Source organism: Ovis canadensis, chromosome 3 (genome assembly GCF_042477335.2).
Source record: "Ovis canadensis isolate MfBH-ARS-UI-01 breed Bighorn chromosome 3, ARS-UI_OviCan_v2, whole genome shotgun sequence".
NCBI lineage: Eukaryota > Metazoa > Chordata > Mammalia > Artiodactyla > Bovidae > Ovis > Ovis canadensis.
In genome coordinates, this window is record NC_091247.1 from 109,969 (window position 1) to 130,108 (window position 20,140).

The 20,140-nt window shown below is 58.1% G+C and overlaps 1 protein-coding gene across 1 annotated transcript in view; it reads right to left on the bottom strand.

Annotated features, from left to right (window-relative positions):
- Positions 1 to 20,140, bottom strand: part of CACNA1B (calcium voltage-gated channel subunit alpha1 B) — a 213,547-nt gene that overhangs the window by 81,122 nt on the left and 112,285 nt on the right. Inside the window, exons 16-20 of the mRNA XM_069579582.1 lie at positions 14,113 to 14,230; positions 13,222 to 13,289; positions 10,183 to 10,289; positions 2,382 to 3,161; positions 1,283 to 1,500 (exon numbers count right to left, since the gene is read on the bottom strand). Of these exons, the coding sequence (XP_069435683.1) occupies positions 1,283 to 1,500; positions 2,382 to 3,161; positions 10,183 to 10,289; positions 13,222 to 13,289; positions 14,113 to 14,230 (1,291 nt within the window). The remainder of the gene's footprint in view (positions 1 to 1,282; positions 1,501 to 2,381; positions 3,162 to 10,182; positions 10,290 to 13,221; positions 13,290 to 14,112; positions 14,231 to 20,140) is intronic.

The window sequence follows — 20,140 nt, forward strand, 5'->3', positions numbered from 1 at the left end:
CAACAGACGGATGGATAAATAAACTGTGGTCCACCCCAACAACCAAATATTATTCAGCACAAAAAAGAAATGAGCTATCAAGTCATGAAAAGACACGGAGGAACCTTAAATGAACATGGTAAGTGAAAGAAGGCAATCTGAAGAGGCTACATACTATACAATTCCAACTATATGACATTCTGGAAAAGGCAAATGTAAAAAGGCACAGTGAAAAAAGGTCAGCGGTTGCCGGGGTCAGGGAGCAGGGGCCACACCCAGGTTTCTGTGGACGAAAGCCAGGTGGGACCCTCAAGCTAATCCAGAAAGAATCATACCCAGGGGCTCATTTTGGGAGTCTGGGAAAACACACACACTACCACCTTGGGAGGTGAGACAACACAGGGGACCAGGGCAAGCTTTCTTCCAAGGAAACAGTGAGGACGGGAAGGCTCACCAGCCAGAGCATCCAACCGCATTGTCACAGCCGGCACAGGGCTCGGGTCCATCGGCCCCAGGGGAGAGCACCCCAGGGGAGAGAGCGTGTGTGTGCTCGCGTCTGTGTGTGGGCAGGTTTGCACACGCGCAGGCAGGCGGCAGCATCTGGGGCTGCCTGCGACTGTATCTTCATCTGGAACTCCGCGTCAGCTCTGCCCCTGGGAATGCTCTCTCTATTCTTGGTGCTCACGAAACACCGGTGCTCTTGCGCATAGTGTGAGGGGCTAGTCTTTGAAACCGGGAGGTTGGCATTTTCATTACCCTGTGCGTTCAGTGCCTGAACATGGTCAGCTGTGGGACCGCCGCTCCTTCAGGACCTCAAGCAAAGGCCCGGGAGGAACCGCAGAGCAGGGACCATGCAGCATGGAAGACCACCACCCTGAGACCCCCCTCCTCTCCCCTGCTAACTCCCAGCCTCAGTCTGGTCTGTGGCCACAGTTCCTGGCAGCGTCGGTGCGACTGTGGAGAGCTGTAACCACACTGTGGTCTGTCTTCCCGACGGGACTCTGGGCCCCATAAGGACAGCCAGTCGCGCTCCCTCCTGCTGGGCCTCTGCACTAACAGCAGGCCTGGCACTTACCTGGGAACTGGCAAGTATTTTTGGAAGGGAGGGGACTAAGGCTTAAGTGACATGTAACAGTGACGGCGCTCCTCTGGGGCCCTGGAAGGCAAAGGGACGCTCCGCTGCGAGCAATTCAGAGGCAAGCTCTGTCCCCCGGCAGCCGCTGTGGAGCAGGAGGGGGAGAAGGAGCACAAACCGGGCCCACACGAGGGGGGCCCTGCCCAGCTGCTGCGGGGAGATACTCACTGGGAACAGCCGTGGTCTCGCCGGGAGGCCCGGTCAGCGTCACTGGAATATGCACAGCGGTGCTCAGATCCGAGGGCTGACTACCCATGCGAGTGACGTTCCGCTGATTGTCTGCATCCTCAGGCTGTTCTTCCACCTTCTCTAGACAGGTGCTGGGCAGGGCATGCACAGGGCCCACACCAGTCACCACACTGGCCTCCAGGTCACAGTGCGACTCCCTGCAACCAATGATGCTCGTCAGAGTGACGCAGCCCCAAACTCCTGTTCTATCTGCAAAACCCAGCTTCTTAAACCCCTATCCTGATCAAATAAATCCCTGACCACCTCCTCTGTTCTGATTTTTATCATCCTGAACATTCTGTGTTTGGGGATCTGAAAGGTAGGGTTGCAGCTGACTCACCTGTTCCCTGGCAAAAGGCCAGGCATGGCTGACATCACATTATGTGTACCTAACAGAACTGTTGGCAGAATGAAGAAGCCTGGAAGAGGGTGTTACCCTAAGCCACCCTACCTGGGGCCCCACCAGAGCCACGCACAGAGCTCTGCAAACGCAGACACTGCCTAGGTGGGGCTGATTCTGAGCTGCAGCCTCTGACTATGAGAGTTCTGGGCGGTCTGTGACCTGTTGGCAAGTGTGGAGATTGCTGGTCTCAGCCTAGCAGCCCCTGTTACCCCCAGGCTCTCCCAGTCACCCTGGGAATCCTGTCCCAGCCGGGGGGCCAGGCTGGCTGGCCTGGGGAGGGAACAGGGCGGGGTCCTTTCTGGCTGAGGCACACAGCCCAGCCCGCTTCCATCACACCATTAGCCTGGAGTCCCCCCCCACCCCCCGGCTCTCCTGACCCTCCTTCCTTCACAGTGGTCCCCGTTTTCCTCTTCTCTCTGGGTCACCTTGTTCTTTCCAAGTCTTCCTGTTCCAAACCAGTGCCAACGACCTGGCCCTAAGCCTCCCTTGCCCCTGGGCCCCTTAGACCAGGCGAAATTTCCCTGAGCCAAGCTCCCCAGCACGCGGGTGAAAGGACTTCTCACACGGCACCAACAGGGCGGACCGTCCCCTCCCGGGGCCGCGCCCGGCCCGCGCGCGCGCCCCGCGCCGACTCACCTGGGCTGGTGGTTCCGGGGCTCCTTGTCCCTGTCCTCCGCCTCGGCCTCCTTCTCCGCCTCCTCGAGCGCGGGCGGCGCCTTGTGTCGCGCTCGGTGCCGCCGGGCAGGCTCCTCGCCGCTCTCGGCCTCCCGGGGCCCGGCCCGGGGGCCGCCGCGGTGCCGCGCTCGCCGCTCGCCTTTGCTCCCGGGCGCGCCCTCCCGGCTCGGCTCCGGCGCGTGCCGGTGCGCGCGGTGGCGCCGGGGCTCGCGCTCCGCGGCCTCCTCCGGGGAGCCCCGCCGGTGGTGGCGCCGGCCGCCGTCCGGGCCCGGCCCGCGGCCCCGCTCGCTCCGGGCCTCGCGGGGGCCTGCGGCCTCCTTGCTGCGGCTGCGGCGCGGTCGCGCCCGCTCCTCCCGGGCGCCCGCGTCCCCGCCCTCCGCCTTCGGGGCGTCCGCCCTGTCCGGCTCCCCCGCCGGGGCTGCGGCCTTGTCCCGGTCCCTGTCGCGGTGCCGGTGGTGCCTGCGCGGCGGGTCGGCAGCCTCGCCGGCCTCCCCGCCCTCGGGCCGGGCCTTGCCGCCCGCGGGCCCCCGCGCCCCGTCCCGTCCTGGCTCCACCACAAGCGGCCGGTCCAGGTGCGTCTTCATGTCGGGCCGCAGGTGGCGGGAAGTGGCGAAGCGCAGCCGCTCCTCGGGGTCCATCTCGCTATACAGCGCTTCACAGCTGGCCCGCAGGTTCTGCAGCCGCAGCTGGCTGGCCCGCTGCTCCCACACCGAGCGCGCCTTGGCCGAGTTCTGCTGCCTGCTGTGGGGAAACCGCCCCTGTGAGCCCCCTGCGCTGCCTCCCGCCTCTCTGCTTCACAGGGGGAGCCACTGATGGACACAGAGCGATGGACGGATGGCAGAGGACGCAGGGACGCAGGGCGAGAGGAGGGAAGAAGGCGGCAGGAGTCCTGGCCAGCCCGGCAGAGTGGATGGGCTGAGTCGGTGGCAGATACCCGGGGCGACAGACCTCGTCCCTGTGCCCCCTGTAGGGCAGCCCGCAGACTGTGAGAGCCTCACCTGAGGTGGGGCCCAGGCCGGGGGCACAAGGGACGCAGGGCAGCGGGAGTGGCAGGCACTAGCATGAGGTGGCAGACAGGCTTCTCGGGCAGGTGCCACCTGCCAGGAGGGCCAAAATGGGGCGAGGAGGAGGGCAGCATCCAAAGGGAGTGGCGCTGGGCGGGAGCCGCCTAAGGAGGGGCTTCTCCATCTCTCCCTCCAGGAGGAACGCCACGGGCCAGAAGCACACAGAGGGTGTTTGAGAGGGATCTCAAGCAGAGGTGGGTCATCAGGAGCAGAGGGGAGAGCGGCCCAGGCAGTGAGGGGCCCTGGGACAGCTGGCCCTCAGGAGTCGGGCAGGCACGCTCCCTGAGTTGGCCAGGCCCGTTTGGGCAGCTGCCACTGAGCTCCGTGACCATTTGCTGAATGCCCAGGAACCCAGCGTCAGGTCTGGGGCTGGACACCCCCTCTGTGGTCACCAGTACCCCCTCTCTCTCGGCCCCACAGAGGCTGAGAGCTCTCTGGCACCAGGAATGGCCTGTGGCCCGGGCTCAGCCCTCACAGCACAGGCTCCTGAAGGCCCTGGCGGCCACCTGCCAAGCTCACTCACACGATCACGGGCGGGCGGTCCACAGCCCGGGGTGCATGGAAGCCCCTTGCACTCTGCAGTTTCCACTGGACAAGACCCCAGAGTGGGTAACCCCAACACCACCTCGGCCAAGTGGAAACTGCCTCAGAGGCCAGTCTCGTCCTTCCCCTCTGGAGGTTCCTGGAACCCCCTGGGGCAGCACAAGACAAGGATGCCCGTGGCGTCTGGATCAGGTGGCATCTGGCCACCTCGGCCAGCCCTCACGCCCACCTCTTGTCCCCACGGCACACTGAGCACAGAGCTGTGACCCCCAAGGTCCACAGCAAGTCACTGACGGAGCCAGGACCGGACGCGTGCAAGGACAAGAGGGAAAGAGTGTCTGAAGGAGACGTGAGGCCTTGGCCAGACTCCAGCTGCACGGACAGCACCACCGAGAGCTACCACCCGAGGGCCCTGGGCTCTGGGTGCAGCCACGGAGCACCACACTAGTCCTGCCCTTGGTGGGGTCAGTCCAGGTTCAGGGCGGGGAGCCGTTTCCAGGGGGGCTCCCAGGAGTATGAGAGCAGCAGAGCCTGCTGTCTGTCCCTGGGGGCCCAGCAGGGGGGCAGGCAGGAGACGCCTGAGGGACAACTGCTGGCCTCTCCGACCATCTGCCGACCACACCTTAGCTGCCCCCCAAGCCCTGACCTGCTGCCCCGTTCCCGAGGCCACCTCGCAACAGACCACCTTATCTTTCTTTGGCTTCAACCCAGAGCCCCCGGGGACCTCCCCATCCCCAGCTGGCATCAAAACAAAGGGTCCGACTCTGAACAAGACTGAACCTTATACAGTGGACAACAGCCACCAGGGGGAGTTCCCCAGGTGCCGAGGCCACGAGAGCTGACAGCCAGCCACTGGTCAGCCTCCTCATCAGCCCAGCAGCCGGAGATGGACCTGGACTCTGAGCCATATGGGCAGCAGGTGGTGGCCTGCTCAGATGCAGCCGTGAGCCCTGTGGCCTGTGCCATCTGTCAGAACACAAACAGGCCGGCAGTGAAGATAATGGGGACATGTGGCGGCTCAGGAGGAACGGCTCTGCCCTCACCCTTACCCTCAGACACAGCTCTGTCCCGCCCAAGAACCAGCTCAAGCCCACGAAGAGGCGGGTGGCCTGCTGGACTAGAGAGTGCGGCCAGGCTCCCTGCATACCTGCCCAGCCCCGCCCCCGCTGGACTGCTGCCACTGTGGGCCTCCGCCCCCTGGGACTAGCTGTGCCCACCCAGCATGCAGCACGGCTCCTCTCCGGACGTGCCTCTGGGTCTGAGCCTTGCTGAGGTGCTGCCTGCGGGCCTCTCTGTGCCCGCTCTGCCTGACACACGCACACTGTGGCCAGTAAGCCTCCCACCCCATGCCTCTCCACCAAGTTCCCAAGCAGCTCAAGACATACAAGAGACCCCCCATGCAGAGTGGCAGGCGGCTCAGACCCAGGCGAAGGCCTCCCTGAAGGAGGCCCAGGGAGGAGCCACCCCACCATGTTCCAGCCCGGCTTGCCTGCAGAGCTGAGTTCAGCCACGTGCTGACAGGACTCAGAAGGAGCCTCTGTGGCATGGCCCTGCTTTGAGGAAGCTGAGGAAGCTGTCACCCCTAGCTGTGACAAGCAGAAGCAGCCCAGGAACAACACTGGGGTCAATCATTTGGGCCCCAGCCTCTTACCCTGTGGACGTCAGGGGCCCGACAACCAGCAGCTCTGCATTCTTGTGGCCGTACCAAGCCCAGCTCTGTGCTGCCCAGCAACAGGGGGATGGAGCTCAGGGATCCCAGGAGCGCCAGTCAGCACCAGGGCACAGAGAGGGCACCTGGCCATCCCCAGGGACTTCTAACCTGCAGGAAGAGCCCCTGGGGACGGTCAGACTGGTGTCACCCCCCCAGTGGGGCCCCCTCAGTGCTCCTGTGGCCCCACCTCAGGCTCTCCCTGTCTCTGCAGCCTTGCAAACAGGCAGCAGCTCTGCTCTCGCTAGAACTTCCTAAGGATCACAGAGACGTCCTCTCCCAGGTAAGGCAGGCTGGAGCAGGAGGGCCCCACATATGCCTTGAGCCCCTGAGGACCCTCTACTTCACAGGAGCTGCAAGGAGACAGCCCAGCGGCTCCCCGTGGTGGTCACCTGAGGAAATGCAGACCCGCTCAAGATGCCAGAGTGACCGCACAGGGGCAGACAGCAGAGAGGACGGACCAGGAGAGGAGCAGGGGCTGAGCTCGGAGAGCCTGATCCCGAGAGCGGGCTGAGCAGGATGTGAGGGCGCCAGGGCGTGCGCCTGTGTCCCCAGCGGGGCGCGGAGGGTGGTCCTGGAGCTGCCCCCTGAAGCGAATGACTTGAAGTGGGAAAGCAGAGTTAGGGGCAAAGGTGTTGGCGTGTGGTTATCATGAAGCCACAGATGGAAATTGTAGCAGAGACTCACGGTGAGTTTACGCTGGAGACAGATGAGCTGCGAGTTACAGTACCTCGAGTTTGCTTTACAAAACTGCACATGCAAGAAACAGAACAGAACAGGAGTGAGACCACCAGAGAGAGTCCTGAGAGATGCCAGAACACGCGTGAGCCGCGCCGGGTCAGGGCAGAGGCGCAGCGTGCGTCCAGGCCGGAGGCCAGGGGCGCTTCTGTCAGAACGACACCAGCCGAGACCTCGGGATAAAGGAGACGTTGAGGGAGCGCGCACGCCCAGCAGAGCAGCAGCCACCATGGCTGGAGGGCAGGAAGGTCACCTGGAGCCGACCAGCCCAGCTCTGTGCCCACCGCCCCTGGAAGGGCAGCAGGGCCGGAAGAGCAGGCAGCTCCCGCCATGCAATTCTCGACAGCCCTCCTGGGCTGGAGGACCTGGTGTCTCCATCCCCCAACGCTGGGGACCACTAACCCCTTCAAGACAGAGCCGAGACGGCTGACACAGGGGCCTTACCTGCTTGCGGCCTTGCCTGGGCCCTGCTTCCTGACCACTGTGCTTGGCCCCCAGCCAAGGCTGCCCAGGCTCTGAGTCATTACCTCCCACTCACCACCACCCTTCCCAGGAGCAAACAGGTTCCATCGCCAGCCCATCTTCCCTTGAGTGTCTTCCTAGAAGCTTTTGCAAAATCAATAGAGAGAAACCAGAGATCTCTTTACAGTCACTTCCCTGCAAGGTAGCGTCCCCAGGGGAGGACCAGGTGGGTACCCAACTCTGCCTTCTCAAGGCTGAGTCGACAAACATGTGAGAAGCTCAGAACTACTCACGGGCCTGCTGACCCTGCATGCAGAGAGACACATGTGTCCAAGAGAGTGAGCACAGCAGTGCGCATGACCAAGTGTGCGACCTTGGGAGTGTGTGTGAGTGTGACTGAGACCGTGGACATCAAGAGTGGGTGTGAGTATGAACACGTGTGCAGGAGGGGCCACGGGCACAGCGCCCCTGAGGCAGCCGAGAACTCGGACGGCCGTGTCGGCCTGAGTGTCCCCCCTCCGACGAGCCTGAGAAGACTCCCCTGCGGCCGCACACGCCGGGGTCCCGCGGAGGCTCAAGTGACTCGGGCACCCCCCCAGGAGGGGCCAGCGCAGAGTCTCAGGCAAGGTCCAAGGAGCCCTTCAAACATCAGAGACCCTAAAACTGCGCCGAGCACCCGAGGCCCACAGAGCGCATCTCGCCAGGCCCCGTCGCCCAAGCCGCACAGCACAGCCTGGGGAGCAGGCTTGGCGGGGGACACCCTGGGCCCCCACCTCAGCAGCTCAGACAGAGAAGTGGCCGTGAGAGGCTGGTGCTGCCAGCGGAGCAGAGAGCCGGGCGGATGGACAGACGGACGCCCCGCCCTCAGATGCCTCAGCGGACGGAGGAAAATGAACAGCCACGCACAGCGGCCTCACCCCCACCCCCATGCCTGAGGCCAGACCTCCTCCAGGAAACGGGACCTCGGGGGGTCACATCAGAGCCCCTGTACGTGCATCTGAGGACCCAAAGCTGCATCCTGGGCGGGCCTGCAGAACCCACAGGAGGACCCAGGGGCCAGCTCCTGAACACACCCCAGGTTGGCTGCGGCATGGACAGGTCGGCACCAAGCTCAGAGCCTGCTGTGAGGGGAGCACCAAGTGTCCCCCAGGCCCTGGGGACACAGGGCCATAGCCTGGTTCCTGCACAGCAGCGTCCTGAACAGGGCGGGGGCGGAGAAACAGGAAGAGCGTCCAGCCCTCCCTTTCTGGTGTCCGGACAAGCTCCCTGTGGCTGTGCGGGAGGCCCCACCTCTCTGGGGCCTCTGCCCAGGTGGGGGTGGACACCCTGCCGCACATTCCCAAGGAGCGGGCAGCCCTGGCCAGCAGCAGGGGACACAGGACATCGCACTCCCCTCCAGAGAAGCCTGAAGGCAAACGGTACACAGAAACCACACAAGGCCCACGCGGATACACCGCGCAGCTACCGCCACATCCTCCACGCAGACTGCCAGCAGCTTACACAGTGTGGGAGAAGAGGCTGTGACAGGGAGTCCCCACGGTCGCTGTAAGCCCAGGACCAAGCAGACAGAGCAGGTGCGCTGGCCAGACAACATGACTTCAGGACAACTGGGCACCGAGGCCCCAGCAGCTGGTGGAGCAGGGGCAGCTGTGTCCTGCCTGGCTCCCTGCAGGCCCTGCCCCCGCCCCACCTTCACTCCCGGCAGGCCCTGCCTCCTGCCTTCACTCCCTGCAGGCCCTGCCCCCCGTCTTCACTCCCAGGGCCTGGGACCTCCCTTTGCTTCTTCTCCCACACAGGCCACCACCTCTGGTCACCTTAGAGACAGGCCCTCTGCAAGTGCCCTCCTAGAAAACAGGCCATGGCCCTGTGGCTTCCAAGCGAGACCGAGCTGCTAAGACGAACCTCACCCACGCATCTGCACACTTCCACAGACTCACCCCCACCAGAGCACTCAGCACTGACGCCTGCCTCACCCACGCATCTGCACACTTTCAGAGACTCATCCCCACCAGAGCACTCAGCACTGACGCCTGCCTCACCCACGCATCTGCACACTTCCAGAGACTCATCCCCACCAGAGCACTCAGCACTGACGCCTGCCTCACCCACGCATCTGCACACTTCCAGAGACTCACCCCCACCAGAGCACTCAGCACTGACGCCTGCCTCACCCACGCATCTGCACACTTCCAGAGACTCACCCCCACCAGAGCACTCAGCACTGACGCCTGCCTCACCCACGCATCTGCACACTTTCAGAGACTCACCCCCACCAGAGCACTCAGCACTGACACCTGCCTCACCCACGCATCTGCACACTTCCAGAGACTCATCCCCACCAGAGCACTCAGCGCTGACACCTGCCTCACCCACGCATCTGCACACTTCCAGAGACTCACCCCCACCAGAGCTCTCAGCACTGACGCCTGCCTCACCACGGAAGGGCCTGAGGCTGCCCCGGCCCTCTGACCTCAGTCAGCACAGCAGAGGGGCGCAGCTTCAGAGCGAGGGCCCATGGGTCAGCCCCGGGAGCCCGAGGGGCTGGGAGGGTGGTGAGCGTGGGGCTGGAGGCAAGACTGGAGGCTCCAGGTGGACTCGGTCTGGCCCCAACCCTCCTGTGCTCTCTTGCGGTCACCCAGTGACCAGACACGGGGCCAGACTTTCCTGCCTCCTCCCCGGGAGCCAAGCTCCCCCGGCCACTGCAGCTTCCGGCCCTGGGCTGGTTGCTCTGCCCCAACCTGAAGCCCATAGCACAGCAGCGGTGCTCCTGCAACACGCCTGGAGGCCCCACAGAAGTCTCAGCCCCACCTGACCTCCTCTCATCAGAGAGGCCACCTCTTGACCTCTGTCCCAACACCAAAATCTCAAAGGTACTTTGGGAAACTGCTAAGACTCTTGGGCTGCTAAAGTACCATGTTGAATCTTTCGCCTCACAAAGCACATTTATGGAAAACTGAGCCTAAGTCAGACAGACTAATTCCTTGGAGCCGCCCAGGACTGTACAGGGGGACCGCCTTCAGCAGGCCACCCCCACCCACAGCACTGCCAACACCTTGCTCTCATCCCAGCAGGGAGCAGCCAGAGGCTCTACCTGGTTGTCTCTGCTCAAAGGCCCATCTCGGCTCCTGGGGAGGACTGTGTCCTGAGAGGCTCCCGTCAAGGCAAGGGCCCCTCCCTAGAAGCCCCAGGAGGAGCTGGGCTCTGCAGCAGCCCTGCCACCACCCCGTGACCACTCCTAGGGCCTTACGCGGCAATGGAGATGTTCGCGGCAGACATGGGGCTGACTTCTGCCACTTCTTTCGCCTTCTGCAGAGCAAGCTTCTGATTGGCCGCTTCCTCCATCTCCTCTTCGTCCTGTTTGGACAGACAGGAAAGGGTAGCTAGCTGAGAGTGCTGTGTCCACTCTGAGACCCCACAGAAGCCCCAGCCCCACCTGACCTCCTTTCGCGCCGCCAGCTCTTCCTCCTAGAGCCTCTGAGTCCTTCCCGCCCTCTGAGCCACAGGCCAGACAGCTGGCTCCTGCCTCAGCACGGCCCCCCCAGGCTCCAGACACCCCTGCTATGCCCATCTCTGCAGGCAACAGTTCCCAGTCAGCACCCTTCCCCACATGCTCACCGCTGACAGCACCGCTCTGGAGCTCCAGCCCAGGAACACATTCCCGCGTGTCAGCCTCATTCTGGCGAAATGCAAACCCACCTCTCTGTTCCCACCTGCTCCCCCTCCTGCCTGCCCCCAGCAGTTGCCTCACTGGAACGAAGTCCGTCTCTGCCCCAGAGCAGTGAGCCAGCGCAAGGGGCAGCTGGCCGCCCTGAGCCCGGGTGCCCCTCAGCACCGCCCACGGAAGCCCTCCCCAGGAGTGTCTAGCAGGGCCACCTCAAAACCTCAGAGCTTCCCCACCCGGACCCACCAGGTCACCTCCGACCACCCATCCCTGGCGGTGACTGCGCCTGACCATGGGCTGGATTCCTCACTGAGCTCCTGGAGAAGAGCCCCGAGGCTCTCTGCCTCCGGGCCAGCATGTGACGCCTGAGCAGACGCCTTGGCCCACCTCTGCCCACTCCATGCAGAAGAGGACGGACCCTCCAGCCCCGAACCCACGTCACCAGGCAAAACCAAAACGTTCTGCTCCTCAGATCTCTAGGCTGAGAGCTCTAGGCTGAGTCTACAGGCCCACAAGTCTCCGTGTGGTCCAGCTACATCACTGGGACCACCCTTATTTCCCTCAAGACCCCAGCCCCAGGCCCACCTGGCTCCTCTGGAAGCTGGCATTCCCAACACATCCCAAACATCCTTGAATTTGCTTTTAGGGGCACAGTAATGGCAACTAAGCCCCTGTGAGCTGTCTGTACATTTCCCACCATAGAGAAGAGAGCTTCCGGCTTCAGGGCCAAAGAGGGCAGCGGAACCAGGCCCACCGCGAAGCCCCCAAGGGACGCCCCTCCTCCAGCTCCAGGCTCCACCCTGGCTCATGGCCCTCAAGTCACTCGAGTGGCTGTTCTACACACTTGACATGAGTTCATTTCCACTTCAAAAACAAGTGACACCGCCGTGTATTAGTGGGAGCACAGAGGAGGGAGCACCAAGCCCCACTCTTTGGGACCCTTGGCCAGCCCAGGAGTGCCCAGAGCCTGACTCGAACAGGCCTCCACTTCCGCCTCCGAAAGGGAGAGGACCCCTGAGTTAGGGCAATCTGTCCAAAGGGGCCACCACCCAGGGTGCCCAGGCACGGACACAGGGCCCCAGGACACAGCCTGTCAGTATGTCCTCCCACTGACAACCCTGAAGGGGCAGTGAGAGCTCTGACCTCAAGCTCAGGACAGCTGGTGCCAGATCACCAAGGCTGCTGAGCACCCCTGGTTCACGGGGCTCCAGAAATCCTGATGCCAGAAGCGCTCTGTGGCTGCACCAGCCCCCCCAGCCAGGGGCTTGGGCCACTCTCCAGCCGCTCCTGGATTGCGAGATTCAGTCCAACTGACTGACAGCCCTAATAGGCAGGCCAGGGGGATTCCCGACCCTCAGAGGAAGGGAGGAGTCCAGACCCACAGGCACAGCCCAGCCCAGTCGAGCGGAGGCAGAGGCGGGCGTACCCATGAGCCCCTGGGGGAACATTCTTCCCAGGGGGCCAGGTGGGGAGGCAGGGCCAGGAGCACACGGACGCCAGAGCCTCTGCGGCCTGCAGAGACGTCCAGAGCCCAGCTTCCCCAGGGGAGACCCCAGTCAAGCCCCAGAGCAGGGGCAGCGTTAAGAGTCTCGGGACGTGCAGGACTGAGTGGGTGGCTGTCAGGGACAGTGGGGCGAGCCCACAGGCGTGCTCCCAGCCACACGCACGCTGATAGCAGGTGCGTGCCCATGAGGGTCAGAGAGTCCTCAGGCCTCCGAACCACAGCCCCTTCATGCCAGCAGCCAGGCTTGTCAAAGCGCCAGCCTGAGGCTGAAACGGCGGGCGGCCTGCACCATCCGGGACAGACAGCATGAGAGGACACTGCACCATCCGGAGGGATGCCACGGGGAGACGTGTGTGATCACGTCCCCCACAGGCTCAGGGGGCGAGATGACTATTAGCTGACTCCCACGGGGCACAGCCTGCAGAGAAAGCCACCCCGCTGGGTGCAGATGTGCTGGGAACAGACACCAGCGGCTCCTCCAGCCACCGGCCTGGCCCAGAATCCGAGGGCAGCACCACACAAGGGCAGGACCACTCGAGCTCAGCCATTCACACAGGAGAGCAGACACAGGGGTGCCCTCCCCTCCCAGAGAGGGTCACAGGGTCCCCTCACCATCTGGGGATGGACACAAGGGACCCTCTCCTCCTGGGGATGACCACAGGGTCCCCTCACTGCCCTCTGGGGTGTTCAGACCCTAAGGCCCACCTCACGATGGCTCTCTGAGAGGACATAGCCGCCACTTCACACACTGAGGCCACCGTGCCCTTCAGTCCTGAGCCCAGGGCAGCCACACCCCCACCATCCAGGCCTGCCTCTGGGCTGCGTCCCCTGTGAGCCACCTCCTGCTCCCAGGCGGCCTCCTGTTTTTCTGGCCGTCCTTCCCAGGTCCTGACTTCCCAGAAGTGGCCCTCACGGTCACCCCCCTTCCTGGCACAGTGTCCCCTGCCTCTTCAGTGCCCCCACATCCCCGCATATCCAGGACTTGAGGAGAGCCCCTGGACAGCGGCCACATGCTCCTAGCGCAGGGCCTGGCCCCTCATGGCGCCGCAGCCCCTCCAGAGCGGCATGGACGGACCCCATCCACCCATCCTTGGGCCGCAGGTGTGCACCCGCCCACGCACCTTGGTCAGCTCCTGAGCATTGGCGAGGTTGTCCACAGCGATGGCCAGGAAGACATTCAGTAGGGTGTCTGGTGGCTCCAGCTAAGGAAGGACGTCTATGCCCCAGCGCCCCACGGGCAGGCCACGGCTTCCTCCATGCAACATCTTCCCAGGTCCTGGCCAGCCTTGCCTCCTTCCTGGGTGTCCCCCGACCCCCCAACCCTCCAGCCATGTCAGCCCCCGTCAGACACAGCCCAGCCCAGCTGCTAGACAGCGGCCCCCTAGCCTCCTTGATGCAATCTCTGGGTAGGTGACCTTGTAGCTCAGGGCCCCCTGTCTGGCAAGGAGGCATTAATACCCTGGGGCTCAAGGGAAACCACACCCCAGGGTTCCGCCTCATGGATAGACCTATGCAGGGCTGCAGCAGGCCCATGAGACAGCACACTGAGGTCAGCTGCTGCCTCCTGGCATTGCCCAAAGCCGCGGGCAACCCAGAGGCCTTGCCATGCCCAGAGAGCAGGATGAAGGTCGTGCCCCGTGGGGTCCAGCCGCAGGGAAACACTCCAGTCAGGCAGGATGGGGGCACCTGCTGCAAAGCCTCCCCAGCTGGGCTTGCCCTGACCCTGCAGAGCCCCCTCCCGACTCCAGACACAAGTCTGAGGAGCGTCCTCCACACGAGACCTTCCCTTCTGCTTCCCTGCAGACTCATTTCTACCTGGGGGAGGCTTTTTAAGAGCTTGGTGCCAAAACCTAATTATTAATTTAAATTGAAGTGAAAACAAAACAAACAGCTGCCCTCAGGCTAAAAGCTCATGTCTTTCCCCGAGTCCTCCTTTCCCACCCCACCATGGTGGGGGAGGAGGAGAGGGACCCAGGCGGCACTTACCCCCTTGCCCAGCCCACAGAGGATACAGTTCCCAAACAGCGTCAGGACAATGAAGTACACAGACGAGAACATGCCCTTGCTGACTCCACCTTGTGACTCGATCCCATGGTACATCACCGCATTCCAGTCCTCCCCAGTCAGGATCTGCGGAGGAAGGGAGGGAGAGCACCCAGGCGCATCCCATAGCCCCCAGCGCCCACACACATGCCCAGGGAGAGACGGCTGAGCCCAGGCACACGTGTGTGCACACACAGGTCCTTGGATGACACGCAAGGCAGCCCAGGGGCCTCCAAAGAAACTTCCAGAAGGGCCATGGCTGCTGGGCTGAGCCTCTACCAAGAATGGAAAGGGAGCTCTAGGGAGAGAAGGCGAGCAAAGGCAAGGAGACCAGCACTGGGCTGTGCGGGGTCAGCCCAGTGGGGTCCGCCTGGTGGGCTCCCCACGTCCCCAGCTGACAGGTCACTGCCACGCAGGTGAGGAACCCAGGGCTCAGGGGCGGCATGAGCTCTCAAGGCCAGGCAGCAGCCGCAGCCTCTGACCTTCTAGGTTGCTGCCACCTCATTAGTCCAGTGGGTCCAGGCTATGAGGGCGGCTACACACAACCCTTGCCCCATCAGGAAACGGGTCTCATTTTCATTTGTACTTTGGAAAAGTGCAAGGGGATAAGACAACAGACTCTCATGCGTCCACCACTCAAGATGGAGACTGCTGGCATCTCGTCAGGTTTGCGTCAGGTCCCATCGCCCATGATCACCCTTGACAGGCAACCGCAATCACAAGTCTGGGGTGCGTTCCCATCGACACCACACACATGTGCACACACAATATACCATGTGTGCTCCAAACGTGCAGAGAAAAGCGCCAGGCTACACACACGGTTCTGTTCATTCGCCGTCGCCTCCCTGAAGTCGACCCATGTGGACACGTAAGCCCACCGTCCTTGGAAAGCGCAGCACAGGCCCTTCCACACGTCCACCCGTCTTTCCGATCTTCACTGTGGTAGCTTCATAGTGAGCCTTGACACACAGTGGGGCCGATCACTCCACCCTGAGCTGCTTTTGCTATTGTCGGATATTTACTGTCCCACAGAATTGACATGCTGAATGCCAAGAGAAGCTCTGCTGGGATTTGAATCACTGATTAAATTAGGGAGAAGTGACCCCTTTACAACAATAAGGCTTCCCAGTCTAAAACCTTTGTTTTCAGTTCTTCAGGTCTTTGAATAACAAGTTACAATTTCACATGTAAGTCTTGCATATTTCTTGTGGATTTATTTCTGGGTAACTCACAGCTTTTGTAACTACTGTAACTGAAATCTTTCATTTTAGTTGAATATTCTAACTTAGCAATACAGGGATATAGAAAAGCTCTATCTTTCAAATGCTTCTCTTGTGTTCAGCAGCACCGGTGAATTCTCTCATTATTGCTAACTGAGTCTCTGGGTTTCTATGTAATCACATCATTTGTCTATTCCTTTCCAGTCCTCCTGTCTCTTCCTTTTCCTTATTACATTGACTTCAACTGCCTGAATACTAGCTACCCTTGGTTTTTCTTTAGTCATAATGCTTTCAACCTGTATTAGTCTGAGTTCTCCAGAGAAACAAAAGCGATGGGAGATGTCTAGGTATATCTTATCTTGTGATTATGGAGAGTAAGTCCCAAGACCCACAGCTGACGGGGAGAGATGACGGTGTAAGTTTCAGCCCAAATCTGAGTCCAAGGGCAAGAGAAACCAAATGTCCCAGCTCAAACATATTTGAGCAGCAAGAGCGGACTGTCCCTTACTCCATGCCTTCCGTGGGCTGGATGAGGCTCCCACATCTGCTTTCTCAGTCCTCCAGTTCAAACGTTCACGTCATCCAGAAACACCCAGAAATAGTGTCCAATCCAGGCATCCCATGGTCCAGTCACATTGCACATGAAATTCACCGTCAACAATCTTCTACCTGCAATGTTTGCTACGGTCGTTCTAAAATAACAGTTTTATTTAGATATAGTTCATTCAGTCGCTCAGTCATGTCCAACTCTTTGCGACCCTTGGACTGCAGTATGCCTGTCCATCACCAACTCTGAGAGTTTGAGCTCGCTCAAACCCATGTCCACCGAGTCGGTGATGCCATCCAACCATCTCATCCACGGTATCCCCTTCCCCTCCCGCCTTCAATCTTTCCCAGCACCAGGGTCTTTTCCAACGAGCCACTTCTTCACATCAGATGGCCGAAGTATTGGAGCTTCAGCTTCAGTCCTTCCAATGAATATTCAGGACTGATTTCCTTTAGGATGGACTGGTCGGATATCCTTGAAGTCCAAGGGACTCTCAAGAGTCTTCTCCAACACCACAGTTCAAAAGCATCAGTTCTTCGGCACTCAGCCTTCTTTATGGTCCAACTCTCACATCCATACAGGACCACTGGAAAAACCATAGCTTTGTCTAGATGGACCTTTGTAGGCAAGGTAATGTCTCTGCTTTTTAATATGCTGTCTAGGTTGGTCACAGCTTTTCTTCCAAGGGGCAAGTGTCTTTTAATTTCATGGTTTTAGTCACCGTCTGCAGTGATTCTGGAGCCCAAGAAAATAAAGGCTGTCACTGTTTGCATTGTTTCCCCATCTATTTGCCATGAAGTGATGGGACCGGATGCTGTGATCTTTGCTTTTTGAATGCTGAGTTTTAGGCCAACTTTCTTCACTCTCCTCTTTCACTTTTGACTTCCCTGTGGCTCAGATGGTAAAGCGTCGTCTACAATGTGGGAGACCTGGGTTCGATCCCTGGGTCAGGAAGATTCCCTGGAGAAGGAAATGGCAACCCACTCCCGTACTCTTGCCTAGAAAATCCCATGGACGGAGTACCTGGTGTCCATGGGGTCACAAAGAGTTGGACATGACCTAGCAACTTCACTTTCACTTTTCACTTTCATCAAGAGGCTTTTTAGTGCCTCTTTGCTTTCTGCCATAAGGATGGTGTCATGTGCACATCTGAGGTTATTGATATTTTTCCAAGCAAACTTGATTCCAGCTGGTGCTTCATCCAGCCCAGCATTTCCCATGATGTGCTCTGCATATAAGTGAAATAAGCAAGGTGACAACATACAGCCTTGATGTACTCCTTTCCCAACCTGGACCCGTCCATTGTTCCATTTCCGTTTCTAACTGTTGCTCCTTGACCTGCATGCAGATTTCTCAGGAGGTAAGCGGGTCTGGTATTCCCATCTCTTGAAGAATATTCCACAGTTTCTTGTGATCCACACAATCAAAGGCTTTGGTGTAGTCAAGAAAGCAGATGTTTTCCTGGAATTCTGCTTTTTCACTGATCCAACGGATGTCGGCAATTTGACCTCTGGTTCCTCTGCCTTTCCTAAATCCAGCTTGAACATCTGGAAGTTCATGGTTCACATACTCCTGAAGCCTGGCTTGGAGAGTTTTGAGCATTATTTTGCTAATGTGTGAGATGAGTGCAATTGTGTGGTAGTTAGAACATTTTTTGGCATTCCCTTTCTTTGGGATTGGAATGAAAACTGATCTGTTCCAGTCCTGTGGACACTGCTGAGTTTCCCAAATTTGCTGGCATATTGAGTGCAGCACTTTAACAGCATCATTTCTTAGGACTTGGAATAGCTCAGCTGGGATTCCGTCACCTCCACTAGCTTTGTTCGAGGTGATGCTTCCTGAGGCCCACTTGACTTTGGACTCCAGGATGTCTGGCTCTAGGTGAGTGATCACACCATCGTGGTTATCTGGGTCGTGAAGATCTTTTTTGTACAGTTCTTCTGTGTATTCTTGCCACCTCTTCTTAATATCTTCTGCTTCCATTAGGTCCATACCATTTCTGTCCTTTATTGAGCCCATCTTTGCATGACATGTTCTCTTGGTGTCTCTAATTTTCTTGACGAGATCTCTAGTCTTTCCCATTCTGTTGTTTCATTCTATTTCTTTGCACTGATCACTGAGGAAGGCTTTCTTATCTCTCCTTGCTATTCTTTGGAACTCTGCATTCAGATGAATGTATCTTTCCTTTTCTCTTTTGCCTTTCACTTCTCTTCTTTTCTCAGTTATTTGTAAGGCCTCCTCAGACAACCATTTTGCCTTTTTGTATTTTTTTTCCTTGGGGATGGTCTTGATCACGGACAGCCTCCTGTACAATGTCACGAACCTCTGTTCAAGGTTCTTCAGGCACTCTGTCTATCAGATCGAATCCCTTGATCTATTTGTTACTTCCACTTTGATTTAGGTCATACATGAATGGTCTACTGGTTTTCCCTACTTTCTTCATTTAACTCTGCATTTGGCAACAGGAGTTCATGATCTGAGCCACAGTCACCTCCCAGTCTTGTTTTTGCTGACTGTATAGAGCTTTTCCATCTTCAGCTGTGAAGAATATAATCAATCGGTTTTTGGTGTTGGCCATCTGGTGATGTCCATGTGTAGAGTCATCTCATGTGTTGTTGGAAGAAGGTGTTTGCTGTGATCAGTGTGTTCTCTTGGCAAAACTCTGTTAGCCTTTGTCCTGCTTCATTTTGTACTCCAAGGCCAAACTTGCCTGTTACTCCAGGCATCTCTTGACTTCCTACTTTTGCATTCCAGTCCCCTATGATGAAAAGGACATCTTTTATTGGTGTTAGTTCTAGAAGGTCTTGTAGGTCATCATAGAAATGTCCAACTCAGCTTCTTCAGCATTAGGGATTGGGCATAGACTTGGATTACTGTGATACTGAATGGTTTGCCTTGGAAACGAGCAGAGATCATTCTGGCATTTTTGAGATTGCATCCAAGTACTGCATTTTGGACTCTTCTGTTGACTATGAGGGCTACTCCATTTCTTCTAAGGGATTCTTAGAAGAAATTAAGAGATAGAGTTAACATATCATATAAATCAGTCATTTAAAGTGTACAGTTCAGTGGTTTTTAGTACATTCACACATATATGCAACCGCTACCACAGTCAATTTTAGAACATTTCGGTCCCTTCAAATAGGAAGCTCATCCACATTAGCTATCCCACCTAGCTGTGGGCTTGTTAGGGGTTGCTTTTTTTGCTTTTGAGTCCTTAGTATTTTAAGTTCTTTGTAGAACATGTTTTTCATCATAATGTCGACATTTTACTTTCTACATCTATTGATATGCTTATTTTTCTCTTTAACATGTATCGGTCAGGAAATTACATTGACAAATTACTATATTACTGAGATAAGTGAAGTTTAGCTATGAGGTTCTACTTTATACAGAATTGGATTTGACTTTTGAATACTTTATTTCAGACTACTTGCATCTACCTTCACTGAGCAAGCGGAGTGCCTGTTGCGTGCCAGGCAACCTTCAGGCACTTCTGCGCATCAGAGGACAAAACAAAGCCCCTGCCTCACAGAGCTATGGGGGGAGAGAGCTCTGAAGTGGAGCCAGGAGGCTCAGATGGTATCTGACCTTCTGACACTTACTGTCCTAACACGCCTCCAGGACACCTGTCACACACTGAAGACACTTTGAGACACCAACCCAGAAATGCCTGGTGCTGCCATCCGGGCTACATCTGTAGAGGGCTACAGTCCAATGGGCCGCAAAGAGGCAGACGTGGCTGGATGCCCGTGCACTCTCTGATAATGAGCTTTTTACGATCTTGTTATCTCAGTATGCCAGTTTCCTGTGTCACTCACTTCTGCTCTTAGCATTATTTTTTCCTGCTTTCAGCTTCTCTTTGGTTTACTCTATTATTCTTTTTTTTTTAGTTTTTAAGATAAGTATTTAACATATTTATTTTCAGCCATTCTCTTATTTTCAGTCATTTTCTTATTTTGATAGTTGCTTCTAAGATTTTAAATCTTTCTCTAAGCATTGCTTCAAATTCATCCTCTAAGTTTTGCTAATTATTATCCAGTTCTAAGTATTCTGTGGTATCCACTGTGATGTCTTCTTCAACACAACCCTTCAGCTTCCAAATATGGGGACGAGTTTATGTGATTGTTTACTGGTGGTTTGTATGTATTTAAGTAATGCCAAGGATGTGCTCTGGGACCTCCCTGGTGGTGCAGTGGTTAAGACGCCACGTTCCAATCCAGGGGGTGC